Genomic DNA, 13308 nt, shown 5'->3' on the forward strand with positions numbered 1-13308 from the left:
GATACAAAATTATGAAATGCATAGGGCCCCTTTAAAGGCCCATTCCGTCAATTGTCACTGTTACTGATGCCGGTGGCCGTTAGAGTAACTGCAGGCAGCGTGTGAACGAGCTGACGTGCGGGCACCATACTCGCACGTGCACAAGCAGTTGCCTGGCAACAGCAGAGGTGTTGTTTGCTTTGTAATGTTAACTCATAAAAGTCACTTGAAAACGGCAACCTGGACAATTTATCGGTCAGATCAGCCTCGAGATGCCCAGGAAGGATTCTGGATGAATTATCGGACGTTATTGTGGCATGTTTGGCCGTGTTTTGGCTTACATTGGCTGCGGGGAAATGGATCGGATATTCCAGGAACTACCCTGCTTCCCCTGTATATACGGTACCCTGTAATGCCTGGAGTTGACCAAACTGAACAATCAAACAATGTTTCATAAGCATAACAGTAACGTTAGGCATATTTACGACTGTTACATTCATTATCCACACAAGACGTTAACGTTATTAGTGGAGCTCGGTGGTGATTTATATAAATATAGCTAAATATATTAGTTAGCCGCGTATAGCATCAAGCTAACGTTATGGTTATAATAGGCAGACTCCCCACCGCAGCTAACTGCAGTCAAACAATAATGTTCCATATAAGCATAACGGTAGTAACGTTAGGGTTGCATTACTTCACACAAGACGGTAATGTTAGCAGAGTTTCTGACCAGGTGGTCAGATACTTGTACTACGGAGTGACAATAAAAATCTTGAATCTTGAAAATCCATTAGCAAGCAGCTAACGTTATCTGGTCAAAACCACATTACAGTAGCTACAAGCAGCAAGTTCCCTTCATGAACCGAAAACACAGTCCTGACTCTAGTTTCCCCCCGATGTCGGTCACATTGCTGCTGTGTGGCCAGACGGGCTTCATTAGATAAATATTTATTTATTTATTTAGTGTGGACTTTTTCTGGAGTCTGTTGTTTCCTTTTGCTAGCAGCTAGCGACGAACGTAACGTTAGCCATTTCCTGTTAGCCGTCTTCTTCGTTGGTATTGGTATTTACGCCGGAGCCATGAGGACAAGAGGCAGGCTCGTGAACGCACAGACGTCACATCCTCTAGCTGTGGCGGGAAATGCTCACCCCTTCGAAAATGCGGTATTTCCATGTATCTTCTGAACGGCTGGTTGGAGAGAAACGCCCCTGGTCGCGATTTTTAAGTTACGTCAAGGCGCATTCACTCATTGCCAATAAAAAACACTTTGTGCACATTTATTTCTCGCCAGAACCGACGGAATGGGCCTTTAAGATAGATCATAGGAAGATTAGGGGACGGATATCGTAAATATTTGTACATCTCATTTTAAGTCAAACTAATGTTGAGATTAACATAGTTACATAGTTCATACACAGTATGGCATCCAATAGCTGTATCATTTATTTTACTATCTATAATGCCGGTGAAATCAGCAGCATAATTTTCTCTTGTGACAGTTTAGTGCAGGGGTTGGCAACCTTTTTGATATGAAGTGTTATTTTTTATTTGCTTGTCACTCAGTATGCCCAAGCTTTTCTAGCTGAAGGGCCTGACATTGACTACATTTACATGCACACAATATTCCACTATTATTCAGAAAATCACAATATTCTGAATTTGATAAGGGTCATGCATATTTCGGTTGGATTTTCCGAATTTTGCCGATTTCCTAATAGGAGCATTCTTTGGACATCAGCGCATTCAACATCTTGCGTGTTTGCGGTCAGATGTGTGCTAGTCTCTCCCCAGACTCAAATATTACGTTGAATCGCTGCGCTCAATATAACTTCATATAATCCATCGTCTCTGGCATGCGAAAATAAATTATTTTTATTTATTTATCATCTTTAAAAGAGAACATGAGGTATTTACAAGACATACATGACTCTCATACCTCATATCCCCCACAAAGAACTAAAACAACAAAACACAGCAAGAAAACTACATAAGATACAGTATACAATAATCCAAGAACAAACAAGACTATTAGACAAACAAACAAAACAAAAACAATGCACTCAGCTTCTACCATGATTAGCCTACTGACACTGGGGTAAAAAGTTTTTAAAGTAAAACTCTGCATGAGATCTGAGCATCTACCATACTCTTATAATAAATCGTATGATAACTTGAGAATTCCTTCCACCAGTGAACTATTGCTGGGGGGTTGGATGCTTTCCAATTTAAAGCTGTGCATTTCCTAGCTGCCAACAGGGCAAGATCTATGTATCTATATATGTATCTGTTAGGCTGGCCCAAATAGCGGCTGGATTTACAGCAAGAAGAGGCAGTTGAACTGTGCAATCGAAAGGTGTTTATTCACCAACAAAAAAAAAGAACAAAATAGTTTTAACATGACAAGGATTTGACAGAAATGAGGCATGGCTGAGAGCAGCCCTCCAGTGTCTTACCAGCAGCCAAACTGAATCATACACACAGGCAGCTTTTTATAGTCTGCCTCAGGTAATTAGCTGGATGCTACCAATTACATAGGGGTCACTTTAACAATAGCATTAAATAAAACAGCATACTGCCCCTTTAACCAACCATTCTACATATCTATCAAATAGACAGTTAAATAAATGTTGCTCTCAATCCATTTAATAATGCAACATATAAACAATACACATTTCAAGTTGAAGCAAATGCACAACACCCCCCTCCTGCTATCCCATTAGATAGTTCCTCCCGGAACCATAAATAGGTGCTCGGACCTAGAGGACTCTTTTGCCCGAACACCCTGAGAACAGAGAGACAACAGGTAAGTGATTGCATGCATCGAACAATTAAAATATTTGCTTTGCACAATGTACTTAGAATTATATTGCACTTAGTTATATTGCACTTAGCTATATTGCACTAGCCCAAACCAAACTATGAAAACCTACTACATGTCGGGTTAAGCAGGCCACTAACCATTTGTTTGTTTGTTTCACAGGTGGAGCTCGTTGCTCATGCTGATTAGCTGATCCAGCAGGACAAGACCAATTAAGTCACAAATAAAATATATTCAATAAATACTACACGTGTCTGTGTCATTATTAATGCGGTGCAAATTATGCTGTGTAAAAGTACTACCAATGCTAGAGCTTTGTTACAGTATCCCACCTATCAGACCTACAAGTTCCTAAAAGACATAGACGAGGTGAAAGGGGAATAGATACATGTAAACACTGTGATTTTATCTTTGTTACAGAGTTCCAAAATAAACAAAGTGAATCACCTGACCAAAACATATTAAAAAAAAGCCTTTTTGTTTTTTACAATGCCAGCAGATGAATGACATCTCGTTGTTCATTTTATTAAGTTTGTCTGGAGTATAGTAAACCCTATGTACCATCTTAAATAAAGCTAACTTATGTCTTAGGTTGTAGGAACATTTAGGAACTTTCGTACAATATACACAATACACGTACAATATACGACCAATCCTCTTGCATCTTGCTCCCACTTCTGTCTTACATTGTCTGTATTTACCATTAAACTTCCAATAAGAGCGTTGTAAATCCTTGATATAACTTGTTTCTTGTTCTTTTCCCTATTATTTAATATAACATCAATTTCTGATGGTTTGGGTTCTTGAAGAGAACCCTGCTCAATATTTACAATTGTTTTCTTATTTGAAAATAATCGAAATAAATGGGAAGGAACTCCATATTTATGTTGGATTTGAGAAAATGAAAGAAAAGTCCCATTTTCAAACGGGTGAGAGATTTCCCTTATACCTTTATCAAACCACAAAACCCACATTTCTGATCGGAAGGAGATGAGAAACATGCCTAATCCAGAGTAATTTAAAGAGAGTGGTGCCAATGTGAATCCAAAATGCTTGTGAGGGATTTTTCTTTATGTCACATTGGAGTGAATGGAGATGACGCAACTCTTATATCTCTATGACTCTGGCCTAACCTAGCCTACTTTTAATATGAAAGACTTTGATATGAACAGGTTTTTGGATATGCGCAAATATCGCAACAGCAAACTTTTCAGCAGCAAGCTCCTGAGACGGACCTGATGATGCTGGTAAGAATAGATCATGATCACACGTCAGTGCTGCTCGGTTTATTCTCCAGAGAAAAACTCAGCCGTTTCTCTACATCTCTCACTCACACACACACACACACACACACACACACACACACACACACACACACACACACACACACACACCAAGCCCTGCAAAGCTAAACCTATTACTTTTATCAGATTATTATTAGACATTTTCTCTATATTTTTTGTTTATTTAGTTAGTTTGGTACTGTAAACTCCAGTTTCAGTTATAATTTTTTCTAACGCCTTGTTTCAGGTCACGAAAATGTTTTTTAAACACCTAGAGTTTATCATTTTGTTAAGGATAATAACGTGTGTGTGTGTGTGTGTGTGTGTGAGTGTGTGTGTGTGTGTTTGGCTTAGTGAGGGCACATGGCCCCTTCATCCAGCAGAAACACCGGCTTCAGACCAAACGATCACGTTTTGAGGATTTGAAATTAGTTAATTTGAGAGAGAGAGAGAGAGAGAGAGAGAGAGAGAGTGAGACCAGGAAGAGAAAAACCAGAGAGGTCAGAAAGAGAGAGAGACCAGAGAGAGAGAGAGAAGAGAGAGAGACCAGACAGACCAGGAGAGACCAGAGAATACCAGGCTAGGAGAGACCAGGACAAACAGGAAGATGGCAGACTCAACCTCCCAGCCCGACCAGACCTCTTCAACAAACTCCTCCTCTTCCTCACTGAGAGACTCCACTCTGTCAGGTACACAAACTAAACCAACTTCAGTCTTTACTGCTTTATTGTGAGAGCGAAAACTAATGTTGATGTGTGGAGTGTGGACTGTAACCTGACAAGTTGTTTATTCTTCAATTGGATTGTGAGCTGTGTTCCTGGGATCCACACAGAAACAACAAGACCATTCAAAATCAGTTTCAGGAAAATGCCAGAAAAGTCAAATATAAAGATCAGAAAATATAACCTGACGGCAAATATAACCTCTCACAAAGCTCCATTGTTCTGCTGCAATGTTACCTAATGGCAAATCAGCTGACTCAACCTGATGCTGAAGCTAATGTGTTTCTCTGGTGTGGCAATCCAGATTATTACTGCTGCTGCATCAAATACGGTCTGTGGTTAACAAAAGTTTATGAAACTGGAGCACAATAATCTTCACAAAGGTGAATCACTTTTATGCCTTTTGAAGCCTTTTCTAAAAATCGCAGGGGTGGGGGGAGCGGGAAAAACAATCTAATTTTAGAAAAAATTCCCCCGTGTTTATTTTTATTTATTTATTTTGCTCCAAGTGAAATGTTTTATGGTTACTCACGATTGAGTAGGTCACTGGTTGGCTTGGTTCTAGTCTTAAAACATATTAAATAATTAAATATGGATTTCTTTTTTAATGCATATGGAGAAGATTAATAGGGAATTATCTTCCGGATGGGGAGTTATATATCTATTTACTGTATACTCTATTATCTATCTATCTATCTATCTATCTATCTATCTATCTATCTATCTATCTATCTATCTATCATACTGTACGTCAGACCATTATTACTGGTATTTTATTATTATATCATTATTATTATGTCTGACATCATCACCTGTTTTTAGCAACATCTTCTTTTTTTAACTTTGAGCACAAAATTAGGTTATTTGTAAAAGAAAACACATGAACACACCAACTGAAATATCTTAAAAATGACCAAAGCTCATTATGGGCACCATGGGATGTTTGGCCTCGCATGGCAACGTAAGGAGATCCACATGACCTGCTGATCTCTCACTGGGGTGTGTGTGTGTGTGTGTGTGTGTGTGTGTGTGTGTGTGTGTGTGTGTGTGTGTGTGTGTTGTAACCTGGATAAAGCTTGATGCAGTTGCGAGGTCGGGAGTTTTGCGTGCTACAAATGATGTCATCGTGAACCTGGCGAGAGACCCCTCCATTCTGAGGTGACTTCGCTTGGTCACACAGCCATTGAGATAGTCTGAGTTGCTTTATCTCCAACACAATCTGGGAACCCAGAGTGTATTTCGGCACGGAAATAGACTCTGGGACAGCCTGACCTTTTTTTGAGGCTTCCTGTACAGCGTAGATCCCCTGCTTCCGCGCAGCAGTGCATTTTAAAAACATATATTGCGTTGCTTTTATTTTGAAGGCTAAACGTCCAAATTCTTATATATTCACTATAGCATTCGGGACTGGAATGATTGATTGATTGATTGATTGATTGACTTTATTATGGATAAAAAGACAACAAATCCAACCCAGCAAGCAAAATTATGTCATGATAACGTTGTGATGACGTCTTTCAGTGACGTCCAGGACGTGGCCAAATCACATGCCGGTTTGGGGATGATTTAGACGTCTACACGGGAACGTCAAGCTGACGTCGAAATATGACCATTACCATGAATGGGCATGTTCACTTATTCTGCTATGTACACAGTGTATATTCAGCAGCTTTATACATAAAGCTATAATTATGTCCAGATTAACAATTTATGCTACATTTTCAAAAAATATAATACTGCCCTAAGTGGGATTTGAACTCGGGATCTCCAACTTACCGGTCTATCTGTTCACTGAAACATTCTGCTGTACATTGGAGTAATATAGCCTACCGTTTCAAAACATGGACCCCTTGTTATTTTTATATCGGTATAACATCCATGGAGTCGGGACAGTTTTAATAAAAACGAAAGCTAATTTAATTCAAACCTTAATCTGGAACTTGTTTTTTATTTAAAAAACAAGTCTTTGTGGATCGCACATCACAGTGTAACCGTCTACAATCTGTGTAAGCAGAACCCTGAAACACATTAACGCACAATACAGCATGCAACTTCCAACTCAAATGTATAGTTTACGCCTCGCAGTGTATTTTCTCTCTTTCAAAACAATCTGGCAACAAGATATGCAAGTGAGACAATTGCAGGATTCCCCCGCAATTCATCTCCTCGTAGTCCCATAAACAGTTTGTTAATCAGCGCAGATTGTCCAGTGTCCACATGCAAGTGCTGATCACTCGGATTTTGGATAAAAAATAGCCCAGGCTGAGAAATATGTGATTGATTGCAACCATTTAGTTATCCTCATGGATATTTCAGTGGTGAGTGAAATTAGTTGGATAGTGATACAGTGATAATCTGGGCCAGATCTGACTCGTCATGATATGACTTGAGCTGGCCCCGATTGGGCTGTCTCGATTCGTCCGGGTCCGTCCGTGCTTGCTGGGAAGGGATAAACAAGCAAAAGTGCGGACACTTATTTCCAGCCTGGTCCCTGGTCTTAAAAACAGGACGTACACTTACACATTACATAGAACTCTTATATTCGCCAGTACAACAACAGAGCGGCACTGTGAGGAGGCGGAAGTCCTGGGCAGAAGATTTGCGCAGTATAGACGCTTTTAATTTGACAACATAAACATTCAAAATTGCCCCTAGCTTACTTCCTGTTGCAATGTTTGCTAATACAATAGCTGACAGGAAATAAGCTAGGGTTCAAACTGTTCCCATAGCAACCCAATTCCGTGAAAACCGTCTATAGGAAGCCTCAAAAAAAGGTCCGGCTGTCCCAGAGTCTATTCCCATGCCGAAATAGACTCTGGGGTCCCAGATTGTCTCCAACATAACAGTTCCAGCAAGCAAGGTTCTAGATCAGGACGCAACCTTGTTGCCCTAATCAGGAGCCACATCCCAAAAATTCCCTTTCGTCCCTTTATCTTTTTTAGATTTTTATTTACTTATTTATTTAGTGGGACTAAAAAGAGCCACAACTATGCATAAAGGAGACGCATGTGGCTCTAGAGCAGTGGTTTTCAAACTTTCTTGGCTTCTGTACCCCCTTTCCCTGATTTTTGAATCCAAGTACCCCCTTTACCCAACTACATTTTGCTTAGGAAACTGCAAGTGAAACATAGTATATAATAGATTAATGATAACTCACCTTTTGGAGAATATAACATTAGAAAAGAAGAAATAGAGTGAAAGAGTTGCAATTAGTGCCTCCTGAGCACATTTCAATAATGAGAGACTAGAAGGAAGGTATAACAAATGTTAATGAATGGACAAACAACATTTAGATTTGGCGTATGACTCCATGATGTGATGTCGCTCCTCCTGAGGACGTCAGTGATGTATATAGGATAGAGAACCCCCCATAGGGAGTTCTACAGGAGTCATGACATTGGTGGTGTTCAGGGGAGGAGGTGGGTCGAAACAACTGCAACGGCGTAGAATCAGTGACTGCGGGTGACACACAAGGTGAGTTACACACAGACAAATACCAGGGGGCTGATATAAACTACTACTCCATTCATGTGATACTCCATTCAAGTGATTGGCCAGCAGGCCAGAGAGAGGGAAAGCGTGGGAGACAGTGATTGGACAGGATTGAAGGGGCCTGTCTATTTATAACTGAGTGACATAACCTGAACAGGGCGTTGGCTGCAGGGGAGATAAAGATGAATGGAAGGAATGAATGAATTAATAAGATTAATCAGGTATTGACTAAGGTAGCCTTCATTATTGAAAATTGTCTGAGATATTTATTTCCATGGTTTATTCTTAAATTTGTAAAAATAGGGGAGGCACGCACATCCAAAGCAGTTATGGTGGGTGTTGGATCAAATAGCTACTTACAAGAGAAAATAATGGATCCGCACACCACTGGAGCTCCGTGTAGTATTTTTCTTTTCTTTTTATCATGCCGGTCGGCTCTTCTTCAGATGCTTTCTGACACAGCAGAGATACGCCATCTTTAAATCCCCATACATTTGCATAATTACATGACGTGATAGTGCACCAGAATCATAGATTATCAATATACAGAAAAATGACAATGCTAAATACAGATGTATAGAGACAACCATGTATAGGAGGAAAAATATATAATCAACATAGCAACACCAAAAAGATCCCAGATACATAAAACAGAACCACTCATACATTTGTCACACATTAAAGGGATAGTTCGGTTTGTTTGAAGTGGGGTCCTATCAGCTAGTTCGATACACTAACTGAAGTAGGTACAGTGGTCTGCAGGCTGGGCGCATTGTGGAACGAGACCCGACACTCAGAGCAGCACTGAAACCAGCCTTTTCTCTGTAAGTATGGGGGGTCAACAACTAAAACGTAATTTAGCCACCTAAAACACCTAAAACAACGCCCACCTAAACAAATCGATATCCGTGTACATGCATGCTCTATTTTGACAATTTTCAGCGCTTTACTTTTCCGCAAAACAGCAGTTTCATTCGGCACTGCTTTTTCTCCCAACCGTACAACTACCGTATTCCTCCGCTAAAAGCCAGCACAGAGCACAGGTTTACCAAACAGGAAGGCTTAGAAGAGAGATAAAACACTGACTTACTTTAGAGACAACAAGTCACCTGGCCTCTCTGGTCTGGGATGTTTTCCACAATTTATCCTGGGAATGGTGAAAAAGGTCTGCAGCCAGGGCACCCAGGCATTTAGACAGGAGGCGCATCTCTCTGCCTGTTCACTCTCTGCAAAAGTTCCTCTTCTGTATTCTCTCTGGTTCATAATTGTATCCTCTTGTCACCAAGGTGAATGGCATATCATCCTCGCTATCAAAATCACTCATATTTTCGTTCGTGTATTCTATTTGTTGTGTCTTCACTAACAAACCGAGAGAAATAAAATACCCCCAAACTGCGGAGTAATCCAGTGCTGCGGCTCTGTGCAGGCTTTTAGCGGAGGAATACGGTAGTTGTACGGTTGGGAGAAAAAGCAGTGCAGTCCTATATTCGTATCATAAGATATACATCTTCTCTCCTACGGGGAGAAGCTCCTTCCTTAGGTTTGGGAAGGAGAGATCGGTGCGCTCTCTCTAAGTCTGGTGGCTTGTCCTTGTCAAACACGCCTGGGCCCATGATATCCATCAGCATTGTCAAGACAAATTGAATAGGGTCTTGTCCCTTTTCGCTGTCTTATGGCAGGTTTATTATTCGCAAGTTGGCTCGTCTGGCACGGTTTTCTAGGTCGTCGACGCGGTCCAGGAGAGTATTATCTGTTTCCAACTTACGGATGGCTTTCTCTGCTTTAGCTAGATTTTCAAAGTTTCCACCCGCAGCGGTTTCAACTCTAGCGAGGCGTGTTTGAAACAAATTAACAGTCTGGTGAAGTGCATCCACAAAGAGAGTTCTGAATCAGAGTTGACATATCCTCTTTAAGGCTGGTCCATTGTTTATTCAACTCGGCGATCAGCATTGCCATAGAGAGGCCGCCGCCGCCTTCCTCGTCTTTCTCCGGCTCTGTGTTGGAGGCCATCATTAACTTGTTGCTAGCGGCTACAGACCTCGTGTTGAATGTTGTTGGTCCCGGCTGTAAGGTTGTTTGTTTAAGTCTACCCCGCTTGGGCATTTCTTTCCCGGAAATGTATTCAAGATTCAAGATTCAAGATTTTTATTGTCACTCCGTAGTACAAGTATCACGTGTGAAATTCTTGTGCTGTAGGCTCCGTTACAACATAGTGCAAATAACAGTATAACAGTGCAAAAACAGGGCATATAGATGCAGTAAAACAAGAGAACAACAAGCAATAACAGTAAACTTTTCCTTTTCTTTCTTTTCCTTTATTTAAAGCAGGAGTTTCGTTTTACTATAACTAGGAAGTATTTTCGATGTGAAAAATAGTGATTATTAGCGTGAGACAGGAGAGCCTTCTTTTCCGTGTCTCTCTCCTATGCTACCGTAACCGGAAGTCATAACACTTGCTCCTTGTCTTATCTTATATTTTGTCCTGTGGAGCCTCCCGGTCTAAAATACAATCGGAGTGACGGTAAACATTGTGAGTCTTGGAAAAAAGTTTAAAAAATAATAATAGTAATATCTTGCCTATTACACAGTCGCAGAGCAATAGTGTCCACCTCTTCTCAAACAGGAAAAAACTAATGGGTTTCAAGATATGATCCAAACAGTTGCAGAATTTTAGAGATAAAAAGCTAAACTAAAAACACCATAATGCACCATAAGAATTTAAAAAAAAAACAGTCTATGAAGATGGGTTTAAACATCCAAAGAGTAAAAAATAAAAGCAGCAACACACACACACACACACACACACACACACACACACACACGCCACAGTTTACATTAACTCATTGAGTGCCAATGACGACTATAGTCGTCAATTCAAATAGTAACGTAGAGTGCCAATGACGACTAAAGTCGTCAATTGCGTTTTTTGACGGTGGGACGTGGATCAAAGCCTGATACATCTCCTGTAAAAATTTGGGGCATGTTGAATGTGTATAACCTATTTTACGGACCCATTAGGTGGCGACAGTGCTCTCCAGATTAGAGAAAGGTGAGGAAAAACAGCAGAAGAAGCCCCGTGATGAAACGGAAACCGCATTGGTATGCATCGATATGCATGAAGCATAACGTTAGCTGTGCCTGCAGCAGCCAATCTGCTCCCACAATTGAGCCCCTCCGTGTCCGCTGCGATAGCCCCTCCACATGATTAGTTGTGGAGTTGTTATTATTCTCAACTAATAAAAATCTCTCTGTGTGTCTCTCTGCCCCTGCACCCACCCCCCCCCCCTCTCTGTCTCTCCCTCCTCCTCTCTCTGTGGCTCTCTTTCTCCCCCTCTCTGTCTCTCCCTCCCCCTCTCTCTGTGGCTCTCTTTCTCCCCCTCTCTGTCTCTCCCTCCCCCTCTCTCTGTGGCTCTCTTTCTCCCCCTCTCTGTCTCTCCCCCCTCTCTCTGTGGCTCTCTTTCTCCCCCTCTCTGTCTCTCCCCCCTCTCTCTGTGGCTCTCTTTCTCCCCCCCTCTCTCTGTGGCTCTCTTTCTCCCCCTCTCTTTCTCTCCCCCCCTCTCTCTGTCGCTCTCTTTCGGCCCCTCTCTGTCTCTCCCTCCCCCCTTTCTCTGTCTCTGTGTTTCTCTATCTCTCCAGCCTTGCAGCTCGTCTATTGGCGTGAACCGAAGAAGTCGGCTGCGGCGTTTGGCCTGTCGCTGCTGGTGCTGGTTTCTGTGGCCACGCTGTCCGTCATCAGCGTGGTGTCCTATCTGCTGCTGGCCTGCCTCTGTGTCACCATCACCTTCAGGTGGGCAGGGCAACACCTTCAGGTGGGCGGGGCCAGCACCTTCAAGTGGGCGGTGCCAATGCCTTCAGGGTTGTGAGCCAATCACCTCCAGGTAGGCAGGGCCAGCACCTTCAAGTGGGCGGGACCAATGCCTTCAGGTGGGCGTGGCGCCACCTTCAGGTGGGCAGGGCCATCAACTTCAGGTGGGTGGGGCAACACCTTCAGGTGGGCGGGGCCATCACTTTCAGGTGGGCGGGGCCAACAAGCATTTGAGTGTTGCTGTAGCACAGTGTTGGAGTGGGACAAGACATCTGAATCTCTGAATAATCCTCTGAAGTTTGTTATTTCATGTCCTAAAGTAACTAGTAGCCCAGTTAATATTTCAGTAATTGTAATTGAGTCACTTTTTATTTCAATAGGTTATAGTTATCAATAGTTATAGGGAGGCCCTTAAGAGCATGCTCTCATTTGCAAGGACGCCCTGTTAGAGTGCATATTAGACATTTACAAACAATTACAGAATTACAGTAAAAATAAATAAGATCCAATGATAAAAAGCACATTAAGAAAAACAAGAGCAATCCCTATGCATCTTCAAGAAGTTCTCCGAACAAATATATAGAGATCAATTGCTCCAGAAAAGTCCTGGAGCCTGTTCCATTTATCAGGAGTCTAAAAGGAGAAAGCAGTCTGCAGAATAAGCAGTCTAATGTGTGACTGTCTGATATCTCGTGCCATAGAAACTTAGAAGTGAGGACAGATACAAAGGAAGCTTGCCAGTTAGGGATTTATTATAAATAAATAAGAGACAGTATTGGTCTCATCGAGCCATCAGAGAGGGCCAGCCAACCTTTTCATACAAAATACAGAGGTGTGTAAGGAACCCATCACCTGTTACAAAACGCAGAGCACAATGATACACCACATCAAACAGCATCAACATGGTGGGTGAGACATGCATGTACACAACATCGCCATCATCAAAACATTCTAGTGTCGAGTGGAAAGCTAGACTTTTTCCTGTACAGAAAGCCAATTTTTGTCCTCAGCTTCTTGGTAAGGTGTTACATGGGCCTGAACAGAAAGCTTGGTGTCAAATGCCAAGATATTTATGAGTGTTAAAGTTGAACTGAACCTGTTCGGTGCGTCGGTCTGAGTCCGTTTCAGACTGAAAACATAACTTGTCTGAGAGGACAGGTTGAGAGGCGGGTCATAGTAGCATGTCGATGATTTTATTTGACAAT

The 13308-nt window shown here is 41.7% G+C and overlaps 1 protein-coding gene across 1 annotated transcript in view; it reads left to right on the forward strand.

Moving 5' to 3' along the window:
* Nucleotides 1–4691: 4691 nt before the first annotated feature.
* The window catches only part of LOC310775931 (reticulon-3-B-like), a gene marked incomplete at both ends in the record, with an annotated part of 57807 nt that continues 49190 nt past the window's right edge, over nucleotides 4692–13308 (forward strand). The window contains 2 exons of the mRNA XM_083636053.1: nucleotides 4692–4773; nucleotides 11935–12085. Coding sequence (XP_083492179.1) covers nucleotides 4692–4773; nucleotides 11935–12085 — 233 coding nt within the window. The remainder of the gene's footprint in view (nucleotides 4774–11934; nucleotides 12086–13308) is intronic.

Source organism: Poromitra crassiceps, assembly GCF_964638095.1.
Source record: "Poromitra crassiceps genome assembly, chromosome: 4".
In the NCBI taxonomy this organism is placed as follows: domain Eukaryota; kingdom Metazoa; phylum Chordata; class Actinopteri; order Beryciformes; family Melamphaidae; genus Poromitra; species Poromitra crassiceps.